Source organism: Macaca nemestrina, chromosome 20 (assembly GCF_043159975.1).
Source record: "Macaca nemestrina isolate mMacNem1 chromosome 20, mMacNem.hap1, whole genome shotgun sequence".
Lineage (NCBI taxonomy): Eukaryota > Metazoa > Chordata > Mammalia > Primates > Cercopithecidae > Macaca > Macaca nemestrina.
The window spans coordinates 3,242,512-3,267,838 of NC_092144.1; the positions used below are offsets into that span (position 1 = coordinate 3,242,512).

The window sequence follows — 25,327 nt, forward strand, 5'->3', positions numbered from 1 at the left end:
TGAACAACATGGTGAAACCCCGTCTTTACTAAAAATACAAAAATTAGCTGGGCCTGTTGGCGCATGCCTGTAATCCCAGCTACTTGGGAGGCTGAGGCATGAGAATTGCTTGAACCCGGGAGGTGGAGGTTGCAGTGAGCCCAGATCACACCATTGCACTCCAGCCTGGGCAACAGAGTGAGACTCTGTCTTAAAAAAAAAAAAAAAAGAAAAAATGCACACTGTAGGCAGGATGCGGTGGCTCATGCCTGTAATCCCAGCACTTTGGGAGGCCAAGGCGGGTGGATCACGAGGTCAAGAGATTGAGATCATCCTGGTTAACATGGTGAAACCCTGTCTCTACTAAAAAAATACAAAAAATTAGCCGGGCGTGGCGGCTGGCGCCTGTAGTCCCAGCTACTCGGGAGGCTGAGGCAGGAGAATGGCGTGAACCTGGGAGGCGGAGCTTGCAGTGAGACGAGATCGCACCACTGCACTCCAGACTGGGTGACAGAGCGAGACTCCCCCTCAAAAAAAAAAAAAAAAGCACACTGTATAACTTTAGTATTATTATTATTATTATTATTATTGCTATTGAGAAGGAGTCTCGCTTTGTCACCCAGGCTGGAGTGCAGTGTGGTGGGATCTCAGCTCAATGCAACCTCCGCCTCCTGGGTTCAAGCGATTCTCCTGCCTGAACCTCCCTAGTAGCTGGGATTACAGACGCACACCACCACGCCCGGCTAATTTTTGTATTTTTAGTGGAGATGGGGTTTCACTGTGTTGACCAGGCTGGTCTTGAACTCCTGACCTCAGGTGTTCCGCCTGCCTTGGCCTCCCAAAGTCCTGGGATTACAGGAGTGAACCACTGCACCGGGCCGCATGTGTAACTTTATTTTTATTTATTTATTTTTTTTTTTTGAGACGGAGTCTCGCTCTGTCGCCCAGGCTGGAGTGCAGTGGCCCGATCTCGGCTCACTGCAAGCTCCGCCTCCCGGGTTCACGCCATTCTCCTGCCTTAGCCTCCCGTGTAGCTGGGACTACAGGCGCCCGCCACCTCGCCTGGCTAGTTTTTTGTATTTTTTAGTAGAGACGGGGTTTCACCGTGTTAGCCAGGATGGTCTCGATCTCCTGACCTCGTGATCCGCCCGTCTCGGCCTCCCAAAGTGCTGGGATTACAGGCTTGAGCCAACGCTCCCAGCCCGCATGTGTAACTTTAATGCAAGATAAAAACTTTGAAAAAAAGGCAAGGCGCGGTGGCTCATGCCTGTAATCCCAGCACCACTGCACTCCAGCCCGGGTGACAGACTCTGTCTCAAAAAACAAAAACAAACAAACAAAAAACTTAAAAAAAAAAAAAAAAACTAGGGCCGGGATGGGGTGGCAGGAGGGGAGAGGCAAGGGACAGCGAGGAGGGGCTGGAGTCCGGGAGAGCCACCAGCCTCTGTGCCTTCCCCGCATCCCCCACACCCCTGCTCCGCTCTTCCCATTACGCAGAGTGGAAAACCGAGGCTGCCGGGCGGGGGCCGGTTGCGTGGTTTCTGGCGCCCCCTGGTGGCCATAGTGGCTACTGCCGTCAGCAGGAGGTACAGCAGGCTGGAGGGACCGTAGTCCATTCACGCCAAAAACATATATTGAGCACCTACTGTGTACCAGGCACTGTGCTAGGCCATAGGACACGCCAGGGATGAGCACGACAAAATCCATAACCTCTGTAAGGTGTCATTCTAATTTATTTATTTGTTTATTTTTGAGCCAGGTTCTTGCTCTGTTCCCCAGGCTGGAGTGCTGGGTTGCAATCTCGGCTCACTGCAACCTCTGCTTCCTGGGCTCCAGCGATTCTCCTGCCTCAACATCCCAAGTAGCTGGAACTACAGGCGCCCACCACCATGCCCAGCTAATTTTTGTATTTTTAGTAGAGACAGGGTTTCCCCATGTTGGCCAGGCTGGTCTCAAACTCCTGACCTCAGGTGATCCGGCCGCCTCAGCCTCCTAAAGTGCTGGGATTACAGGCGTGAGCCACTGCGCCCAGACTTAATGGCTTTAGTTTTAATTTTAATGTACTAGTAAAGATGGAGGCGGGTCTCACTATGTTGCCCAGACTGGTCTCGAATTCCTGGCCTCAAGTGATCCTGCCACCTTGGCCTCCAACGCCCTGAGATTATAGGTGTGAGCCATCATGCCCAACCTTTCCTATATTATTTTATTTTATTTTAGATAAGATCTTGCTCTGTTACCCAGGCTGGAGTGCAGTGGCACAATTATACCTCTCTGCAGCCTCAACCTCCCAGGTTCAATCGATCCTCCCGCCTCAGCCTCCTGAGTAACTGGGACCACAGGTGTGTGCCACTACATCTGACTAATTTTTTAAAAAGTTTTCTTGACCGGGCGTGGTGGCTCAAGCCTGTAATCCCAGCACTTTGGGAGGCCGAGGCGGGCGGATCACTTGAGGTCAGGAGTTTGAGATCAGCCTGGCCAACATGGGAAAACCCCGTCTCTACTAAAAATAAAAATACAAAATTTAACCAAGCGTGGTGGCGCGTGCCTGTAATCCCAGCTACTCGGGAGGCTGAGGCAGGAGAATTACTTGAACTCAGGAGGTGGAGGTTGCAGTGAGCTGAGATCGTGCCACTGCACTCCAACCTGGGTGATAGAGGGAGACTCTGTCTCAAAACAAACAACAAACAAAAGATGTAGGCCGGGCGCGGTGGCTCATGCCTGTAATCCCAGCACTTTGGGAGGCCGAGGTGGGTGGATCGCGAGGTCAGGAGATTGAGACCATCCTGGCGAACACGGTGAAACCCCGTCTCTACTAAAAAAATACAAAAAACTAGCCGGGCGAGGTGGCGGGCGCCTGTAGTCCCAGCTACACAGGAGGCTGAGGCAGGAGAATGGCGTAAACCCGGGAGGCGGAGCTTGCAGTGAGCTGAGATCCGGCCACTGCGCTCCAGCCCCGGCGACAGAGCGAGACTCCGTCTCAAAAAAAAAAAAAAAAAATTTTTTTCTAGAGATGGGTTTCACCGTGTTACCCAGGCTGGTCTCAAATTCCTGGGCTCAAGTGATCCTCCCCACCTCGGCCTCCCAAAGTGCTGGGATTACAGGTGCGAGCCACCACACCTGACCCTTCCTTGTTTTTTAGATGAGGACAGCAAGAAGCCCCTGTGATTTGCCCAGAGCCACACAGTGGGGAAGTGGCAGAAGCTTCTCTATGTAGGAATCCAGTCACTTCGTAGTAGAGAGGCAGACGGTGCACGCAGATCTGCGGTGGGTAAGAGAGTATGCCAAGCCGCAACCTGATGGGCCGGCGTGCCTGGCGGGAGGCTCAGCACACACACAGGCTGGGCAGCTCCAGATGCAAGAAGCAGGAGGGAGGGGGACTCAGGGGGTGCGGTCCATTCATGCCTGAATATAGCCAATGAGGGTTTCCTAAGCACCTACTATGTGTGGACGCTTGATGCCAGGGCCTCGGCGGTGAGGGCGCAGGCAGGAGCAAGCTCACCTCTGGGCAAGCAGGGGTTAAGGCCAGCTGCTCCCACGTGAGGGCACCTTGCGACAGAGGTTCACACCCAGCCCGCCTGCTGGCCCGCCCCCTCACCCTGGTCCGTCTCCCTGTGTCTGTGGTCGTTGGTTCCACTGGCAGGGGACCTGCCTCCCTGTTGCCACCACAAGAGAGGAAAAGTTGGTCAAACAGGTGGGGAGGCCAGAGCTACAAGCCTCGAGTTCCCTCCCCACCACCCGTGCCAGGCGGGCACCCGGGCCCTGGCACCTGCCGCCTGCCCAAAGGCCACCCAGCCTCCTAGACAGGTAAGTCCCCCGCCCCACTCTGCTTTTCCACCCAGGGTGCATTGTCTGAGCTGGCCTTCCCCAGCTGAGGGTCCTGGGACTCCTCCCCAACCTCCCCCGCCACGAGCTGTCTCCCCTGCTCCTCGGAAAGCAGGAAACTGACACTCCTGCGTGGGCATCTGACATAGTTTCATAGGGATTATCTGACCGGCAGTTACTGCACCTGGCGGCCTGCCCAGGACACTGAGCTAGAGACTTAAAAGGGTCATTGTTATCTAGGTGGTGCAGGGATGGGGAGGCAGCGAAGAGGTACAGGTTGGTCTGTGATCCCCCAAACTGAGGAGGGGAGGGGATAGCCGTCCGGACAGAGCCTGGGTTTACCTCCTGCAGCCTGAGGCCAGGAGGTGACAGGTGGGAAAGGCTGCCACCTCACCCATCCCTGAGCCTCCTGGAACTTCTTAAAAGGCTCCCAAGTTTTCAAACAACTGCATCTCCGTCCCCCAACCCCTCACCCTGTTCTCACCGCTGGAACCTCTGGGAGCTTTGCAGGGAGGAGCTGGGGTGGGCTTTCTTTTGTTAATCTTTTTTTTTTTTTTTTTTTTTTGAGACGCCGTTTCGCTCTTTTTGCCCAGGCTGGAGTGCAGTGGCGCGATCTCAGCTCACTGCAACCTCTGCCTCCACCTCCTGAGTAGCTGGGATTACAGGCGTCCACCACCACGCCCAGCTAATTTTTGTATTTTTAATAGAGACGGGGTTTCACCATGTTGGCCAGGCTGGTCTTGAACTCCTGACCTCAGGTGATCCACCTGCCTCGGCCTCCCAAAGTGCTGGGATTACAGGCGTGAGCCACCGCGCCCGGCCTTCCTTTGCTAATCTTTACGCCTCTGAGCAAAATCTCTGCAGGATTGGGCAGGCGGGAAGGAGGAAGGAGCTCTCAGAGTCAGAGAGGGGAGGGGTTGGCGGCAAAAGTGTTTTTCTGGGTCATTTGCTCCCAAATGGGAGAACCAAGGGAGCTTCCTGGTGAGCCAAGTGTCCGATTTTTGCATCTCAAATCTCTTTCTCCAGCACCAAGAGGGTGCCCCGGGGCTGAGGAGGCGTGGATGATCGCATGGTAGGGGACAGAGCAGCCCAGCATTGGGGTCACCTTGTGGCCGTGTGGCCGCAGAGCTCTCAGGGAGCAGGCTTGCTTGAGATTCGGGAGTCTGTAGGGGTGGGCGACATGGATCCCACCTTGCCTGGGTTTTGAGAGCAAACCTGTGGACTCAGGTAGATTTGGCTTCCACTCCTCCCTTCTCTCCGGGCCTCTGTTTCCTGCTGTAAAATGCAGACATTGAGGGCCGGCGCGGTGGCTCACACCTGTCATCCCAGCACTTTGGGAGGCCAAGGCGAATGGATCATGAGGTCAGGAGTTTGAGACCAGCCCGGCCAATATAGTGGAACCCTGTCTCTACTAAAAACGCAAAAATGAGCCAGTTGTGGTTGTGGGTGCTTGTGATCCCAGCTACTCGGGCGGCTGAGGCAGGAGAATCTCTTGAACCCGGGAGGTGGAGGTTGCAGTGAGCCGAGATCGTATCACCACACTCCAGCCTGGGCAAGAGTGAGACTCTGTCTCAAAAAAAAAAGGCCGGGCGCGATGGCTCAAGCCTGTAATCCCAGCACTTTGGGAGGCCGAGACGGGCGGATCACGAGGTCAGGAGATCGAGACCATCCTGGCTAACCCAGTGAAACCCCGTCTCTACTAAAAATACAAAAAATTAGCCGGGCGTGGTGGCGGGCGCCTGTAGTCCCAGCTACTCGGGAGGCTGAGGCAGGAGAATGGCGGGAACCCGGGAGGCGGAGCTTGCAGTGAGCCGAGATTGTGCCACTGCATTCCAGCCTGGGTGACAAAGTGCGACTCCGTCTCAAAAAAAAAAAAAAAAAAAAAAAGGCAGGATATTGAGTCACCGAGTCACAGGGCTGTTGAGTGCCGGACATAATAGAGCAGGTAACAGATTCTTGGTCATTCTGGGGTCAAGATGAGCTGTCCTGTTCCCAATGGGAGTCCTGTGGTCTCATCAGCTTCGTGGTTTGTAGAGGATGAACCCTGGCTCAGAGAAGGACAGCCGCTTACCCCGGGCTGCACAGCCAAGTAGAAATGTCAGGCAGGCAAGAGTCAAGATGCAGAGGATGGCCGGGCGCGGTGGCTCAAGCCTGTAATCCCAGCACTTTGGGAGGCCGAGACGGGCGGATCACGAGGTCAGGAGATCGAGACCATCCTGGCTAACACGGTGAAACCCCGTCTCTACTAAAAAATACAAAAAAAAAAAAAACTAGCCGGGCGAGGTGGCGGGCGCCTGTAGTCCCGGCTACTCGGGAGGCTGAGGCAGGAGAATGGCGGGAACCCGGGAGGCGGAGCTTGCAGTGAGCTGAGATCCGGTCACAGCACTCCATCCTGGGCGACAGAGCGAGACTCCGTCTCAAAAAAAAAAAAAAAAAAAAAGATGCAGAGGATGAGGAGCTCGTTTGTGGGCGGGGATGGGGCGGGGGTGGGGGGAGGCCGCTGCTCTGGAGGCCGGCCCTGCCCCCAGCGGATGCCTCAGGCTCAGCATCTGGAGAAAGGCCTGCCCCCTGGCTTGGTGCTTCCTCATGGCCCTGAGTCCTGGGGAAAGTCCAGGGCAGGGATTATGGGTGCTTGTTCTTCCTCTTTAGGGCTGGCCGGGTGCCAGAGGAGCTGTGTTTGCTCAGGGTGGAGCCTGACACCCTTTGGAATGGGTTGAGGTTAGCGGAAGCCTAGGCTGGGGGAAGGGGTCACCCAGGGAGGGAACGGGCATTTATGGAGCACTTACTGTATGCGCGAGTGTGGGGTCACCAGGCCTTGGAGATTCAGCAGTGAGCAAGGCAGACCACGCTTCCTGCTCTCGTGGGGCGTATGTTTTGGTGGGGAAAGACAGACATGGAACAAGAAACACAATAATTGAGCCAATGGCTGCACAGATGATAACATGCATGAGAGGCGCTTTGTAATTTATTTTATTTTACTTTTCTTGAGACGGAGTCTTGCTCTATTGCTCAGGCTGGAGCTCAGTGGCATGATCTCCGCTCACTGCAACCTCCACCTCCTGGGTTCAAGTGATTCTTCTGCCTCAGCCTCCCGAGTAGCTGGGATTATAAGCACCCACCACCAGGCCAGCTAATTTTTGTATTTTTAGTAGAGACAGGGTTTCGCCATATTGGCCAGGCTGGTCTCGAACTCCTGATCTCAGGTGATTCTCCTGTCTCGGCCTCCCAAAATGCTGGGATTATAGCCATGAGTCACCACGTTCAGCCAAAATGAAGAAAGAGCTTTAAGTGCTGGCCTGAAGACATTTGGCTTTATGATATTAAAGGATATTTTTTCCCAAAATAGTAAAATCATAACTCCCATACAAGTACAAAATGAGGCCAGATGCGGTGGCTCACGCCTGTAATCCCAGCACTTTGGGAGGCCGAGGCGGGTGGATCACCTGAGGTCAGGAGTTTGAGACCAGCCTAGCCAACATGATGAAACCCCATCTCTACCAAAAATACAAAAATTAGCCGGGTGTGTTGGAGGGCGTCTATAATTCCAGCTACTTGGGAGGCTGAGGCAGGAGAATCGCTTGAACCCGGGAGGCAGAGGTTGCAGTGAGCCGAGATCGCACCGCTGCACTCCCGCCCCAGCGACAAAGTAAGACTCCATCTCAAAAATGTCATTCTGTGCCCAGAATGACAACACCTTAGTGTAGACGGTTTTCAGGGGGCAGGGAGCCCCCTCTAACCCTGAGACACTGTAATTCACCTTTGATTTTCCTATGGGGGGCCCGAGTGGAGTTAGAAGCTTGGAGAGGCAGCCCAGGGGATCCTTAGCGGTGGATGCTTAAGCCTTTGAACCTTCCCTGAAATATTGCTCAGGGTCAAAACCGGGATCTCCATTTTACAGATGAGGAAACTGAGGCAGGAGCTGGAATTCAAGGGGGCTCTGCTCTTCTCTCTCTGCTGTGGAACCTCCTTCTAGAGCTCAGCCGTCCTCTCTTTTGGGGGAAATGGCATCTTTGGCATGCCTTGGTGGCTGCCGCCTGGAATCCCAACATTTTGGGAGGCCAAGGTGGGAGGATCACATGAGCCCAGCAGTTCAAGACAGGCCCGGGCAACATAATGAGGTCCTGTCTCTACAAAATATACAAAAATCTGCTAGGCGGCGTGGCGTGTACCTGTGGTCCCAGCTACTCAGGAGGCTGGGGTGGGAGGATCACTTGAGCCCAGGAAAGTGGAGGCCGCAGTGAGCTATGACTGCAACACCGCACTCCAGCCTAGGTAGCAGAGCAAGACCGTCTCAAAAAAAAAAGAAAACAAGTCCCCCGTTGAACCCCCTGAGCTGCATTCCATACTGCAAACTTCTAGTAGGTTCCACACTCCCCTCCTACTTCAAAGTGCCCCCCATGAGGTCCTCCAGCCTCCCAAGGACGCCAAACCCTGAGACATTCTTCAGCCCTCCTGTGCATTAGGGCTGAGCCGACCACACCTAGAATCCGTCCTTCCTCAAAGGTCATTCGACTCTTGGCAACCCACAGACCGGCCCGTCTCCTCCCACCTGGCTGCTCTCCGTCTTTGCTCTCTGTCTCTGCTCCTGCCCCGTCCTCTCCACACAGCTTCCTTAAAACCTCCCAAGGTCCCCCAAAACCCATCACCCCAGTCTCGTCGTGAGGGAAGCAGCTGGTCCCCAGTGTCCCCACATTGAGAGACATTCTGCAAAAGACCTGCCCAGCACAGACTAACGGGTCACCGAACCAGGAAAGACAGAATCGGTCACAACCCAGCGGTGTCTAAGGAGACGTGACAGCCAAATGCCAGGTGGGATCCTGGATGGGGGCCTGGGGCGGCAAAGGGCCTGCGGAGAGACGTGAAATAAATTGGCCTAAAATTATTTCAAAATAAATAAATAAAATGTTCATTAAAAAATAGGCTGTGCGCGATGGCTCATGACTGTAATCCCAGCACTTTGGGAGGCCAAGGCAGGAATATTTTCTTTTTTTTTTTTTTGAGACGGAGTCTCGCTCTGTTGCCCAGGCTGGAGTGCAGTGGCCGGATCTCAGCTCACTGCAAGCTCCGCCTCCCAGGTTTACGCCCGAGTAGCTGGGACTACAGGCGCCCGCCACCTCGCCCGGCTAGTTTTTTGTTTTGTTTTGTTTTGTTTTGTTTTTTTTTTTTGAGGCGGAGTTTCGCTCTGTCTCCCAGGCTGGAGTGCAGTGGCCGGATCTCAGCTCACTGCAAGCTCCGCCTCCCGGGTTTACGCCATTCTCCTGCCTCAGCCTCCCGAGTAGCTGGGACTACAGGCGCCCGCCACCTCGCCCGGCTAGTTTTTTTTGTATTTTTTAGTAGAGACGGGGTTTCACCATGTTAACCAGGATGGTCTCGATCTCCTGACCTCGTGATCCGCCCGTCTCGGCCTCCCAAAGTGCTGGGATTACAGGCTTGAGCCACCGCGCCCGGCCTGTATTTTTTTTTTTAGTAGAGACGGGATTTCACCGTGTTAGCCAGGATGGTCTCGATCTCCTGACCTCGTGATCCGCCCGTCTCGGCCTCCCAAAGTGCTGGGATTACAGGCTTGAGCCACTGCGCCCGGCAGGAATATTTTCTTGAGACCAGCCTGGGCAACAAAGTGAAACTCCAAAGTCTCCAAGAAAAACACGAAAATTAACTGGCCGTGGTGGCATGCGCCTGTAATCCCAAATCCTATCTACTCGGGAGGCTAAGGTGGGCAGATTGTTTGAGCCCAGGAGGTCGAGGCTGCAGCGAGTCATAATCGTGCCACGGCACTCCCAGCACTTGAGAGGGCTGAGGCAGGAGGATCACTTGAGCCCAGGGGTTCAAGACCATCAGGGGCAACAGACAGCAACCCTGTCTCAAATAAAAGAATAGAATGGAGGATGGGTGCAGTGGCTCAGGCCTGTAATCCCAGCACTTTAGGAGGCCGAGGCGGGTGGATCACCTGAGGTCAGGAGTTCGAGACCAGCCTGGCCAATATGGTGAAACCCCGTTTCTACTAAAAATACAAAAATTAGCTGGGCACGGTGGCGGGCTCCTGTAATTCCAGCTACTTGGGAGGCTGAGGGTGGAGAATTGCTTGAACTCAGGAGGCAGAGATTGTAGTGACTGGAGATCACAGTATTGCACTCCAGCCTGGGTAACAAGCACAAAACTCCATCTCAAAAAACAAACAAACAAACAAAAAACAAAAAACAAAGCAAAACAAAAGAATGGAATGGAACGGAACAGAACGGAACAGAACAGAACAGAATAGAATGCTCAACAGGAATAAGAAAAAAAAGAATAGGCTGGGTGCAGTGGCTCATCATATCACGGTGGCTTACGCCTGTAATCCCAGCACTTTGGGAGGCTGAGGCGGGCGGATCACGAGGTCAGTAGATCAAGACCATTCTGGCCAACATGGTGAAACCGTGTCTCTACTAAAAATATAAAAATTAGCCGGGCATGGTGACGGGCACCTGCAATCGCAGCTACTCAGGAGGCTGAGGCAGGAGAATCGTTTGAACCCGGGAGGCGGAGGTTGCAGTGAGCCGAGATCGCACCACTGTACTCCAGCCTGGCGACCGAGTGAGACTCTGTCTCAAAATAAATAAATAAATAAATAAATAAATAAATAAATAAATAAATATATAAAAGAATAAACACCTTGCTGGCTTTCCACTGGGTCCGGGGCTTCCCCCTCTGCGCTGGCTTCCCCCTGACATCCCCAGGAGCGTCTCTGTCCAGCCTGACCACATCCACTGCCGCCCCCATCTCCCTCCCACCCCTTCCACCTTGTCCCATCACAGAGGCTTCACCTGCCCCTTCCAGAGGTGCAGGCACCCACACCTGGGAGTGGCCTCTCTTCACCTCCCACATCCTGTCTGTCCCCAGTGGGAGAGGCTCTGCTTGCAGCTGTTTTCAGAATCTGCCCACGTTTCACCCGCCTCCGTCCCCACCTGATCCCGCTCCAGTATCGCCCACCTGGGCCAGTTCAGTTCCCACCACCCTGGTCCCCAGCTCCCACCCTTGTCCCCAACTGTCTGTCCTTCCTGTAGCAGCCACCAGAGAGCACCTGTGAGCACCTGAGTCAAGGCCCATCTCTCCCTGCCCACAGCCCTCCATGGCTCCCACCTGCCTTGGGATCAAAGCGCAAGTTCTCCCTGTAGCCCACAAGGCCCTGCCCCATCATCTCATCTCCCTGCCCTTCCTTTCTTCCTCTCTCCTCCTCACTCTGTCCCAGCCACACAGGCCTCCTCACTCTCCCTGTTCCTCCAATGTGCCAGGCATGGTCCTGCCCCAGGACCTTTTCACAGGCTGTGTCCTTGCTCGCCTCCTGCAGATCTAACTATTCCCTGCCTGGATTCCCCTCACCTCGGTCACTCCCCCACTCTTTTTTCTTTTTTTCTTTTTTTCTTTTTTTTTTTTTGAGACAGAGTCTCGCTCTGTCGCCCAGGCTGGAGTGCAGTGGCGCAATCTCGGCTCACTGCAAGCGCCGCCTCCCGGGTTTACGCCATTCTCTTGCCTCAGCCTCCCGAGTAGTTGGGACTACAGGCGACCGCCACCTCGCCCGGCTAGTTTTTTTGTATTTTTTAGCAGAGACAGGGTTTCACCGTGTTAGCCAGGATGGTCTCGATCTCCTGACCTCGTGATCCACCCGTCTCGGCCTCCCAAAGTGCTGGGATTACAGGCTTAAGCCACCGCGCCCGGCCACTCCACTCTTTTTTCTTTTTTGCCTGGAGTACAGTGGCACAATCACAGCTCACTGCAGCCTCAACCTCCCAGGCTCAAGTGATCCTCCCACCTCAGCCTCCTGAGTACCTAACACTACAGGCATAGGCCACCAGTATGCCCAGCTATTTTTTTTTTTTTTTTTGAGACAGATCTTGTTCTATCACCCAGGTTGGAGTACAGTGGTGCAATCTCGGCTCACTGCAACCTCTGCCTCCTGGGTTCAAGCGATTCTCCTGCCTCAGCCTCCCGAGTGGCTGACGTCTAGCTAATTTTGTTATTATTATTTTTTTTTAGAGATGGAGTCTTGCTACATTGCCCAGGCTGGTCTTGAACCCCTGGGTGCAAGTGATCCTCCTGCCTCAGGCTCCCCAAGTACTGAGATTACAGGCATGAGCCACTGCACTGCACCTGGCTGGTCACTTGTCTTAAAGCTCAGTCCTCTTCTCCAGCACCAGCTCCTGAGGGAAGCCCTCCCTGAGCCCTCAGCCTGGGTAAAGTCTCCCTGTACCACTCCCTCCCTCCCTGGAGGGCAGTGGTGCAATCATAGCTCACTGCAGCCTCAACTTCCTGGGCCCAAGCCATCCTCCCGTTTCAGCCTCCTGAGTAGGTGGGACTGCTGGATGCTGTCAGAGCCTAGATTGTACTTTTTTGTTGTTGTTGTTGTTGAGACGGAGTCTCACTCTGTTGCCCAGGCTGGAGTGCAGTGGCGCAATCTTGGCTCACTGCAACCTCTGCCTCCTGGGTTCAAGCGATTCTCCTGCCTCAGCCTCCCGAGTAGCTGGGACTACAGGTGCCTGCCTCCACGCCCGGCTAATTTTTGTATTTTTAGTAGAGACAGGTTTGACCATCTTGGCCAGGTTGGTCTCAAACTCCTGATCTCGTAATCCTGCCTCAATCTCCTGGGTAGGTGGGATTATAGGTGCCTGCCACTGTGTCTGGCTAATTTTTGTATTTTTAGTAGAGATGGGGTTTCATCACCTTGGCCAGACTGATCTCAAACTCCTGACTTTGTGATCCACCTGCCTCGGCCTCCCAAAGTGCTGGGATTACGGGTGTGAGTCACCGCACCCACCCGTTCTTTTAGTATTTATTGAGCGCCTACTGCATACACAGTGATGGGGCTGCAGGAGGACTGATTGACAGGCACAGTGGAAGCCCCACAGTCTTTAGGGGAGACAGACAATAATTGAATAATCGCATGTGAAACTAAAAAGTACAATTAGGCTGGGCGCGGTGGCTCAGGAGTTCGAGACCAGCCTGGTCCTGCTTCACTGGGGGACCTCGGCCCAGCCCGTGTTATCTCTGGACCTCAGTTTCCCCACAGGCACTCAGAAGAGGTTGAGCTGGGTCATCACAGGGAGACCTCCAGGACACCACCTTCCCTTCATCCTCCTGTCCCTCACCCTGCTCAGGCCACACTGGCCCTGGACGTTGGTTCCCAATGACGTGTTGTATACTTGGCTTGCAACAGTTTTCTTGAGCGAGTGACTGAATGGACAGAAGAATGGAGGCTTAAATGAAGTAGACTGCTGAAAAGCAGATTTTCTCTTTTTTTTTTGTTTTCTTTTTGCTATTGTTATTTTTACTTCGTGAGGCACCATTAGAAAAGCAGGTTTTTAATTCATTAAGGTGATCTGAAGGTCAGGGGTGGGGGGAATAAGGGGCTCAAGGCTATGCCCATCTCCAAAGCCTTGGATTTCAACCCAGGTTCACAGGATGGTACTAGGGAGCCACTGAATGCTCTTGAGCAGGGCATGGATATGAGAGCAGACGGTGGGTGGTTGGAGGAAGACAATGTGTCCTGGTGCGGTTATCCAGCTTCCTCTCTTTGAGGGGTTGACAGTGGAATTTCTCTGCGTTGGCTATTGACGTTCTCTGGGATGGGGCCGTCCTGGGCAATGCAGGGTGCTGAGCGGCATCCCTGGCCTCCACCCACCCATGCCCAGAGCACCTTCCAGGTTTTTTAAATTTTTTTATTGTTTTATTTTTGAGGTAGAGTCTTGCTCTGTCGCCCAGGCTGGAGTGCAGTGATGCGATCTCGGATCACTGTGACCTCTGCCTCCCGGGTTCAAGTGATTCTCCTGCCTCAGCCTCCCGAGTAGCTGGGATTACAGGTGCCTGTCACCACACCCAGCTAATTTCTGTATTTTTAGTAGAGACGGGGTTTCGCCCTGTTGGCCAGGCTGGTCTCGAACTATTGACCTCAAGTGATCCACCCATCTTGGCCTCTCAAAGTGCTGGAATTACAGGTGTGTCACCGCGCTCAGCCTGGTTTTTTTTTTTTTTTTTTTTTTGAGACGGAGTCTTGCCCTGTTGCCCAGGCGCAATCTCGCCTCACTGCAAGCTCTTCCTCCTGGGTTCACGCCATTCTCCTGCCTCAGGGTCCTGAGTAGCTGGGACTACAGGTGCCTGCCACCACGCCCGGCCAATTTTTGTACTTTTATTAGAGACGGAATTTCACTGTGTTGACCAGGATGGTCTCAAACTCCTGACCTTGTGATCCGCCCACCTCGGCCTCCCTAAGTGCTGGGATTATAGGCGTGAGCCACCAAGCCCGGCCTTTTTTTTTTTTTTTTTAATTAGCCAGGCTTGGTGGCACTTGCCCGTACTCCCAGCTACTTGGGAAGCTGAGGTGGGAGGATTGCTTGAGCCCAGGAGGTGGAGGCTGCAGTGAGTCATGGTCACACCCCTGCACGATCATTCCTGGGCAATATAGTGAGATCCCATCTCCACATCCACAACAAATTTTTAAAATATCTGAGGCAGGGTGCAGTGGCTCACACCTATAATCCCAGCACCTTGGGAGGCCAAGGCAGAAGGATCACTTGAGTTAGGAGTTCGAGGCCAGCCTGGCCCACATGGCAAAACTCATCTCTACAAAAATACAAAAAATTAGCCAGGTGTGGTGGCGGGCACCTGTAATCCCAACTACTCAGGAGGCTGAGGCAGGAGAATCACTTGACCCCAGGAGGCGGAGGTTGCAGTGAGCTGAGATCGCGTCACTGCACTCCAGCCTGGGTGACAGAGCAAGACTATGTTTCAACATATATATATTAGCTATGGCTGGGCACAGTGGCTCAAGCCTGTAATCCCAGCACTTTGGATGGCCAAGGTGGCCGAATCACTTGAGGTCAGGAGTTTGAGACCAACCTGGCCAACATGGTGAAATTCTGTCTCTATTAAAAATATAAAAGTTACCTGGGCGTGGTGGCACCCACCAGTAATCCCAGGTACTCAGAAGGCCGGGTCAGGAGAATTGCTTGAACCTGGGAGGCAGAGGTTGCAGTGAGACAAGATCATGGCACTGTCTCCAATGTGGGCGACAGGGTGAGACTCTGTCTCAAAAAAAAAAAAAAAAAAATATATATATATATATATATATACACGCACCCACACACACACACACACACATATATATATACACACACACACAGGTATGTGTATATATATATGAGCTGGGTGTGGTGGCAGGCACCTCTAGGCCCACCTACTCAGGAGGCTGAAGTGGGAGGATCACTTGAGCCCAGGAAGTTGAGGTTTCAGTGAGCCATGATCTTGCCCTTGCACTCCAGCCTGGGTGACAGAGCTAGACGCTGTCTCAAAAATAAATAAATAAATAAGTGGGTTAAACTCCTAGCAACAAATGGGGCTCCTGGGCCATGTTTCCTGGCATATGCCTGGATTCAGCCACAGTTACACCCGACATTCGTGTGCCCACTTTGCAGCTGAGAAAACTGAGGCCAGATGGTGAGCTGACCTGCGGGATTTGGCTGCAGCTCTGTTTGCCCCTGCATCTCGAACTCCAACGTGGTGCCTCTTACCGGAGGGGGACCCTTGGCAATGTCTTGAGACATTTGGGTGTTCAAAACCAGGCCGAGGCCGGGCGCGGTGGCTGACACCTGTAATCCCAGCACTTTAGGAGGCCGAGGCGGGCGGATCATGAGGTCAGGAGATCGAGACCATCCTGGCTGACACGGTGAAACCCTGTCACTATTAAAAATACAAAAAGGCTGGGCGCGGTGGCTCAAGCCTGTAATCCCAGCACTTTGGGAGGCCGAGACGGGCGGATCACGAGGTCAGGAGATCGAGACCATCCTGGCTGACACAGTGAAACCCCATCTCTACTAAAAAATACAAAAAAACTAGCCGGGCGAGGTGGCGGGCGCCTGTAGTCCCAGCTACTCCGGAGGCTGAGGCAGGAGAATGGCGTGAACCCGGGAGGCGGAGCTTGCAGTGAGCCAAGATCACGCCACTGCACTCCAGCCTGGGCGGCAGAGCGAGACTCTGTCTCAAAAAAAAAAAATAAATAAAAAATAAAAATAAAAATAAAAATACAAAAAATTAGCCAGGCGTGGTGGCGGACGCCTGTAATCCCAGCTACTTGGGAGGTTGAGGCGGGAGAATCATTTGAACCCAGGAGGTGGAGCTTGCAGTGAGCCGAGATTACGCCAGTGCACTCCAGCCTGGGCGACAGAGCAAGACTCCCTCTCAAAAAAAAAAAATTTAAAAAAAAATTTGCTGGACCTTATTCATCTAAAATCTTTTTTTTTTTTCGCCACCTGCTGGTGGCCGGATGTCACACAGGGAAGGGCTAAGCTGCCTGTAGGTACACAGTAGGTGTTCAGCAAGCCTTAGTTTTGGTTAATGGTGTTTCTACATTGGCCTAGCATGGGGTCTTGGAAAGAGTCTGGGGCTCCAGGAACCCATGCTGTGCAACCTTCACTGAGACTGGGACCCTTTCTCAGCCTTCATCTATAAAATATGTGTGTGTGGCTGGGAGCAGTGGCTCACGCCCGTAATCCTAACACTTTGGGAGGCCCAGGTGGCCGAAGATCCAGACCAGTCTGGCCAACATGGGGAAACCCCGTCTCTACTGAAAATACAAACATTAGCCGGCCGTGGTGGCAGGTGCCTGTAATCCCAGCTACTCGGGAGGCTGAGGCAGGAGAATCACTTGACCCTGGGAGGCAGAGGTTGCAGTGAGCCGAGATCGCGCCACTGCACTCCAGCCTGGGCAACAGAGCGAGACACTGTCTCAAAAATAAAGTGAAGTATGTGTGTGGGATTCCCTGATAAAAATAATAGCCAACACTTAGTGGGAGCTTTCTAAGAATATTGTGTGCATTTACTCACATAATGCTTGGAGTCAGGTGCTATTATTACCATTTACAGATGGGGAAAATGAGGCACAGAGTGGTTTGCAGAGGACACACCACTGGGATGGGGCAGATATCACATTTATGTCCTATCCTAGGCCCCTTTTATTTATTCATTTATTTATTTTTTTGAGACGGAGTCTCGCTCTGTCACACAGGCTGGAGTTCGATGGTGTGATCTCGATCTCGGCTCACTGCAAGCTCCACCTCCCGGGTTCACGCCATTCTCCTGCCTCAGCCTCCCGAGTAGCTGAGACCACAGGTGCCCGCCACCACCCCTGGTTAATTTTTTGTATTTTTAGTAGAGACAAGGTTTCACCGTGTTAGCCAAGATGGTCTCGATCTCCTAACCTCGTGATCCGTCTGCCTCGGCCCCCCAAAGGGATTACAGTATTTATTTATTTTCATTTCAGTTTTTTTTTTTTTTTGAGACAGAGTCTCACTCTGTCACCAGGCTAGAGTGCAGTGGCGCCATCTTGGCTCACTGCAAGCCCCGCCTCGCAGGTTCACGCCATTCTCCTGCCTCAGCCTCCCGAGTAGCTGGGACTACAGGCTCCCGTCACCACGCCCGGTTAATTTTTTGTATTTTTCATAGAGATGGGGTTTCACATTGTTAGCCAGGATGGTCTCGATCTCCTGACCTCGTGATCTGCCCACTTTGGCCTCCCAAAGTGCTGGGATTACGGGCGTGAGCCACCACCCCTGGCCTTTACAGGCTCAAGTTTTAATCAAAGCTTGTCTATAAGATTACTTTATTCCTGCATCTTCTCCATTGTTTCTTCCTTGTATTTGCCCTTTTCCTTTCCTACCTGGTGAGATTTGGCTTTCCGTTCAAGGATCTTCTTGCCGCCTTTGTCCAGTTTTAGCCTAGTGATAACCACCTAGGTCAATGCCTACGTGGACAGTTGTGCCGTTAGCCTTTTCCTGCTGCACCCGTTCAATGTAGATAACATATTTCTTCCTGTAAACCTGGACTACTTTGCCAATTTGCTGACCTTTATAGTCACAACCTGAACTTGCACAACCTGAACTTCATCATCGTTTTGAGTGGGCATGGATCGCAGGTGGTACTTGTGTCTCAGCTCTTTGGAAAGAGGGAAAGACGGCCGGGCACGGTGGCTCAAGCCTGTAATCCCAGCACTTTGGGAGGCCGAGACGGGCGGATCACGAGGTCAGGAGATCGAGACCATCCTGGTTAACACGGTGAAACCCCGTCTCTACTAAAAAATACAAAAAATTAGCCGGGCGCGGTGGTGGGCGCCTGTAGTCCCAGCTACTTGGGAGGCTGAGGCAGGAGAATGGCGTGAACCCGGAAGGCAGAGCTTGCAGTGAGCTGAGATCCGGCCACTGCACTCCAGCCCGGGCGACAGAGCGAGACTCTGTCTCAAAAAAAAAAAAAAAAAAAAAAAAAAAAAAAAAAAAAAAAAAAAAGGAAAGAGGGAAAGACATAGAATCTTCCTGCGAATGTGGGAAGGTGCATTAAAATGCCTTTTGTGATTCTTGCTTCGCTGGGAAGTCACAAAGGGACTGAACTTCATCTTGGTCGCTCCCGCTTCAGTGATGGCCGCAAAAGTGAAGAGAACTACACACTCCTTTTTGTTTATTTTATTTTCTTTTTCTTTTTTTTTTTTTTTGAGACGGAGTCTCATTCTGTCACCCAGGCTGGAGTGCAGTGGCGCGATCTCCACTCACTGCAAGCTCCACCTCCCGGGGCCACGTCATTCTCCTGCCTTAGCCTCCCGAGTAGCTGGGACTACAGGTGCCTGCCACCGTGCCCGGCTAATTTTTTTATTTTTTTAGTAGAGACAGGGTTTCACCGTGTTAGCCAGGGTAGTCTCGATCTCCTGACCTCGTGATCCGCCCGTCTTGGCCTCCCAAAGTGCTGGGATTACAGGCATGAGCCACCGTGCCCGGCCTCCTTTTTATTTTTTACAGAGATTGGGTCTTGCTATATTGCCCAGGCTGGTCTCCAACTCCTGGCATCAAGTGATCCTCCCACCTGACTCTTCAAAATGCTGGAATTACAGGAGTGAGCCATTGTGCCTGGCCTCTAGGCTCCTTTTAATCCTCCTGACAACTCTGTGATGTAGGGCCTATTATTTTCCCCAATTACAGATGTGGAAACTGAGGAACAGAGAGGGGCAGTAACTTGCCTGAGGTCACACAGCAAATAGGTGAGAGCTGGTTTTAGAACCCTCCCAGCTCTGAAGTTCCAAGTGGGTCCCCACAAGAGGCTTTGGTAATGCTTTACTGGGGCCCTTGGAGACCCTTGAGGGACACCCTTGAGGGACTGACTGTAGCTGACTCGGGTCTCTGGGCTAGTGTTTTGGGTAGAATTGTAGTGAAGGAGGTGAGATGTCGTCTTAGTGGGCCCTCTGAGACGTTGATATTGTTGGCCTTGTTTACTTAGCAAACTCTTTTTTTTTTTTTTTTTTTTTTTGAGACGGAGTCTCGCTCTGTCACCCAGGCTGGAGTGCAGTGGCGCGATCTCGGCTCACTGCAAGCTCTCCCTCCTGGGTTCAAGCCATTCTTCTGCCTCAACCTCCCAAGTAGCTGGGACTACCGGTGCCCGCCACCATGCCTGGCTAATTTTTTTTTTGCATTTTTAGTAGAGATGGGGTTTCACAGTGTTTGCCAGGATGGTCTCGATCTCCTGACCTCGTGATCTGCCCATCTTGGCCTCCCAAAGTGCTGGGATTACAGGCGTGAGCCACTGCGCCCGGCCTACTTAGCAAACTCTTAACCAACCTTCAAATCCCCAGCTGCGATGCCCCCTCCTCCAGGAAGCCTTTCTTTTACCCGCTAGAGTTTTCTCTGTGCTCTTCACCCCTAACCACAACCTGGGGCTCCTCTCCCTGCCCAGCCCTGACTGTATAAGGCTGGGGAGGGGTGTTTATGTGTAGGTTTGCCCCTTTAACTCTGGGGTGGGGCCCAGGCACAGCTGGGCTCAGGTTTTTTTTTATAGTAAGGAATGTGTGGGTGCAGCCATGACCAGCCCCGCCCACCCAGGTGACTTGAAGTTTTTCTACACTGGTCCAGTCCCTCCTAGGTCTAACCTTAAGAATCCCGGAATCCCAGGCGCCTGAGTGGGGAGGGTGGGCTGGGCTGGGTGAGAAGAAGGAAACGACCTTTACTCGCTCCCAGAGCCCGAAGAATTTCCTCGTGCCCTGCTCCCCTGCCCCTTTCTTTGTTTCTTTCTTTCTTTTTCTTTTTCTTTTCTTTTCTTTTCTTTCTTTCTTTTTTTTTTTTTTTTTTTTTTTTTTTGGAGACAGGGTCTCGCGCTGCTCTGTCACCCAGACTGGAGTGCAGTGGCGTGATCTCAGCTCACAGTAACCTCTGCCTCCCGGGTTCAAGCTATTCTCTTTCCTCAGTCTCCCGAGTAGCTGAGGCATGCGCCACTACGACCGGCTAATTTTTGTATTTTTAGTAGAGACGGGGGTTTCAACGTGTTGGTCAGGCTGGTCTCGAACTTCTGACCTCGTGATCCGCTCGCCTCGGCCTCCCAAAAAATTCGGGGATTACAGGCAGGAGACACCGCGCCCGGTCCCGCCCTGCCCCTTTCTTTCCTCGGTGCTGGGTGTGAAGACAGAGCCCGGAGGCCAGGACCACAGGAAAGAGGCACGCAGCCGCTGTTGCATCTTCAGGGCGTCCACGCCCCTGGCCTCTGGGGCCTCAGGTTCCCCTCTGGGGAATGGGGCAAACCTTCCGGAGATAAGATGACCCAGGAACCAGCCCTATGCTGAGGAGGTCTCCGGCCCTCGACAAGCTTCTAATCCAAGAGGCCTCCCAGATGCACCTCAAAATGTGCCCATTTCGCGGACGGAAACACCGTCCAAATAGTAGGCTCCGTTCCAAGGGCGGAGGTCATTCCTGCCGGGTCTTGCTGGCAGCCTTGTCGGGCCGGGATCTGGTCGTGGCCGCCTGCCCCAGCTCGGCTGCATGGATAACCCGGCCTGGAGATTCCGCCTTAGGACCTGGCTCCTGTGATGGGAGGGGGGAGAGAAACCTCCGCGGCGTCCAGGGGGCGTGTCTGGGCAGGGGCGGGGCTGGCCTGGGACCTGGAGGAGGAAGAGGGGGCAGGTGCAGCCGGGAGCTGCGGAGCTGGAGGGAGGAGGACGAGAGCCGCCAGGCCCTCAGATCGTGACCCTCCCCAGCCTCCTTCGCCAGCCCGGGGTGGGGGCCGATTGACTGTTTCCAGGCCCCGCCTCGGGTAGGGGGGCTGGAGAGCCCCCAGGTGGACCATGGCGGTGAGATTCCAGGCGAGTAACCCTCCGAGGGCGGCGGGGGGAGGGGTTCGGGCTGGGGTGGTGGGGGGAAGCAGGGTTTGGGAGTCGACCCAGGACAGCAGAACACCTTCTACCTACATAACAGGCAGGGAAACTGAGTCCCAGAGGGATGAAGTGGCTAGCTGGAGGTTGCACTTCAAGATGCTTCCGCGCCCCCCATCCCTGCCTCCAAAGACCATCCCTGCTGGAACCTCCTCTGCCCCAGGACCGGCCTCCTTTAATCCCACAGAGCTGGGTTCAAATCCCCAATTTTCTGTCCACTATTCTGTGTGTAACGTGGGCCCAGTGAGTGAACCCTCTCTTTACCTCATCTGATAAATGGGTGATCAACATTTTAAACAGAGGGAAAATGTATTTGAAGAGCTTGGCGCATCGTAGGTGGGCTGGAGAGATGTTCATCCCCCTTTGCTGGGGGTGTGCAGCCGGCTGAGCTCGGGCGCCCATGGTGGCACCGTGGGCAGTGACTTCATTTGTGGGCTGGGGTGGCTTTGGTGAACATTCACCTCCTACAAGGCTGCAGGAGGGAGCACCAGCATTTATTGGGTGCCCACTGTGTACAGAGCCCTTAACAGGCATTACCAGGCAGAGGCAGGGGTGGGGTGAGCAAGCTGGCTGGGGTGCGCCGTGGTAGGGGCGGGGTGGAGGGGCGATCCTTGTCTCCAGAGGGATTTCACCCTCCAGGCATGGAGCCTGGACTGGCTCCTTCACACCCACCAGCCAGGGTAGACTGGGGTTGCAGTGGTATGTGGCCAGACCCAGGCCACTCAGCCCCAAGCTTCAGGACCTGGCACTTCTGGTTTCCACTGACTTCCTCCTGGCCTCCAGGTACAGCTCTCAGAATCCCCTCCCCAGTCGGTGTATCTGTTGGCTGAAACCTCCCCCTCTGCCATTGTTTCTGGAAGTGGGGTGGGGGGGGGGGAGAAGGGACGGTGGCCTGGGAGCCCCGTGCCCCGGGGCCGTGTGACTTGGTACCGCCGTCCCCTCTGGGCGGGCCTCTTGTTCGGCGTTTGTGTCCAGCCCTGGGTGGGGGGCGGGGACAAAGACCCAAGCCCCACCCTCTCGGAGCTCACCTGGACAGGGGCAGGGCCGGGAACTCAGGACGCACCTGTTGAGCACCTGCCACAGTGTGTTTTATTCAACCATTCACTCGTTCCTCAAACTCTTCCCTAGGGGGACCTGGTCTTATGGGGTCCCAGGGGCCCATCCCTGCCCATCGGGAGCCCTCAGACTGAGCGGGAAGGTGTAGGGTGGAGAAATGCACTCTGACATCCCACATCCCAATCATCACAGTTGGGCCAGACGGAGGATGTATGATATGCGTACGGAGGAAGAGACTGGGGCTGTGAAGGATGAATAGGAGTTTGCCAGGGAGTCCAGCACCAGCACCCAAGGCCTGGAAAGGAGGCTGATGGCCGATCACCTGGGCCTTAAGTAGCCAGAGAGACAGACATGCCTCCTTTCACAGACGAAGAGAAAAGACCAGAACCATACCAACTGATGGTTAAAGGGAATAAAGATGAGTTTTAGATGCCTTGAATAAAAAATCATAAAACAGGCCGGATCCGGTGGTTCACGCCTGTCATCCCAGCACTTTGGGAGGCTGAGACGGGCAGATCACCTGAGGTCAGGAGTTTGAGACCAGTCTGACCAACATGGTGAAACCCCGTCTCTACTAAAAATACAAAAATTAGCTGGGCGTGGTGGTGGGTGCCTGTAATTCTAGCTACTTGGGAGGCTGAGGCACGAGAATCGCTGGAAACCGGGAGGTGGAGGTTGCAGTGAGCCAAGATCGCACCATTGCACTCCAGCCTAGGCAACAGAGTGACACTCTGTCTCAAAGTAATAATAATAATAATAAAACAAGCAGGAGTGATTGGGGATCAGAGAAGACTGGTTAGTTAGGTGGTCAGGGAGGACTTCCTGAGGAGGTGGCATTTGAGCCTAGACTTCAGTGGCTGGGGCCAGCCAGGCAGGAATCCCATGAAACATGTCCCAGATTCAGGGGACAGACGGGGTAAAGGTTTGGAGGTGAACTAAGATGAGGTGGGCTGTGAGGTTAGGCTTAATCCCTCGGGCACTGTGGAGCTCTGGAGGGTTTAGACAAAGCTTCTGGTTTCCGTGGAGACGAACCCGCACAAGCTGGGACAAGCCTGGACCACCTGGACTCCCTCACCCCTCTCCCCATCTGCGGCCCTGGTTCCCTGGGACTGTCTCTCTCTCTTTTTTTTGAGACAGAATCTCACTCTTTTTTTTTTTTTTTTAAGAAGGAGTCTCACTTTGTCGCCTAGGCTGGGGTGCAGTGGCACGATCTCGGCTCACTGCAAGCTCCACCTCCCGGGTTCACGCCATTCTCCTGCCTCAGCCTCCCGAGGAGCTGGGACCACAGGTGCCCGCCACCACGCCCGGCTAACTTTTCTATTTTTTGTAGAGATGGGGGTCTCACTATGTTGTTCAGGTTGGTCTCGAACTCCTGGGCTCAAGCCATCCTGTTGCCTCGGTCTCACAAAGTGCCGGGATTATAGGCAGAAGCCACTGTGCCTGGCCCTGGGACCATTTAATGACACAAAGTATAACATCAAAGCAGGTTAAAAAAAAAAAAAAGATGCAATTTTGAAAACTAAGCTCAGAAGAAAAACAGTAAATAATCAGAAAGCCACTATGGCCTGGTGGTTAAGAGCAAGAGTGAGGCTGGGTGCGGTGTCTCACGCCTGTAATTCTAACACTTTGAGAGCCTGAGGAGGGAGGATCGCTTGGGCCCAGGAATTTGAGACCAGCTTGGTCAACATAGCAAAAACCCCATCTCTACAAAGAAAAAAAAAAAAAAAATGCCGGGTGTGGTGGTGCCTGCCTGCGGTCCCAGCTTCTTGGGAGGCTGAAGCAGGAGGATCCCTTGAGCCTGGGAGTTCAAGGCTGCAGTGAGCTGTAATTGAGCCACTCCAGCCTGGGCAACAGTGAAACCCCGTATCAAAAACCAACCAACCAACCAAAAAAGAGCCAGAGAACAGGGCAGGCTGCCAAAGTTCACCACTGTGCTGTGTGACCTCAGGCAAGTTACTGAACCTCTCTGGGCCCCTTTTAATCTCACTGCTAAAGTAGGAATAGTAACCGTGCCACTTCCTAAGGTCACTCTGAGGATGAAATGAATAGGTCCACATCAAGTGCCCACTTGCAGCCAGCATGGACGAGGAGAGCTTTGGGAGGCCAAGTCAGGAGGATCACCTGAGGAGTTCAAGACAGCCTGGCCAACATGGTGAAATCTTGTCTCTACTAACAGTACAAACATTAGCTGGCTGTGGTTGTGGGTGCCTATAATCCCAGCTATTCAGGAGGCTGAGTCAGGAGAATCGCTTGAACCCAGGAGGTGGAGGTTGCAGTGAGCTGAGACGACGCCATTGCACTCCAGCCTGGGCGACAAGAGCAAAAAACTCCTTCTCTTTTTTTTTTTTTTTTTTTTTTTTGAGACGGAGTCTCGCTCTGCCGCCCAGGCTGGAGTGCAGTGGCCGGATCTCAGCTCATTGCAAGCTCCGCCTCCCGGGTTCACGCCATTCTCCTGCCTCAGCCTCCCAAGTAGCTGGGACCACAGGCGCCCGCCACCGCGCCCGGCTAGTTTTTTGCATCCTTTAGTAGAGACGGGGTTTCACCGTGTTAGCCAGGATGGTCTCGATCTCCCGACCTCGTGATCCGCCCGTCTGGGCCTCCCAAAGTGCTGGGATTACAGGCTTGAGCCACCGCGCCCGGCCAAAACTCCTTCTCAAAACAAACAAACCAACCAACAAACAAACAACTACGCAAAGGAGAAAGTCATTATTTGGCCGCCACCTCCCCAAGCCTCCTTCTCCTTGTCATGCATTGAATCTGTCCCCTTCTCTCAAACCACATCCCTGGAAGACAGGGCAGCGGTGCCATTTCACAGATGGGGAGACTGAGGCTGGGAGAGGCCCCGCCATAGCTAGCACGGGTGGGCGGACGTGCGATTTGAGTCCGGTCCTGAGTGCTGTCCTGCCTCCCTGGGAACTGCAGAGCCCTGCCCTCTGCTCTGTTTCTCTCCCCTCCACCCCGCTTCTCACTCCTGGAGATCAGGAATGCTGGCCTCCCTGGAGACGCTGGAGCTTATAAGAAAATGGGGGGTGCCTGGGCAGAGGCAATCACATACCCGCTGTGCCAAGCCTGGAAAACCGGCTGGGGAGGAGGAGGAGTTACTTCTACAAACTCCCTCCCCCGTCCCTCCACCTGTCCCCTGCCTGGGGAGCAGGGCATGGTCTGTGCTGGCAGGAGGGAAGGGGGGGTGGAGGCGTGGCCAGGTGACCTTGCACCTGAGTCTAGTGTTCTCATCTATGCCATGGACATGAAAATAACAGAATCGGC

General features: G+C 53.6%; 1 protein-coding gene across 3 annotated transcripts in view; it reads left to right on the top strand.

Moving 5' to 3' along the window:
• Nucleotides 1-3,584: 3,584 nt before the first annotated feature.
• The window catches only part of LOC105487203 (tight junction protein 3), a 49,477-nt gene continuing 27,734 nt past the window's right edge, over nucleotides 3,585-25,327 (top strand). The window contains exon 1 of one of the 3 annotated variants that reach the window (XM_071087153.1): nucleotides 3,585-3,783. Coding sequence is in view for 2 of the 3 variants with exons in the window: in XM_071087152.1 (XP_070943253.1) it covers nucleotides 20,918-20,935 (18 nt within the window). In the remaining variant the exon portion in view is untranslated. Of the gene's footprint in view, nucleotides 3,784-20,754; nucleotides 20,936-25,327 lie in introns of those variants that run through there. The other 2 variants (XM_071087152.1, XM_071087154.1) reach the window with 2 other exon arrangements.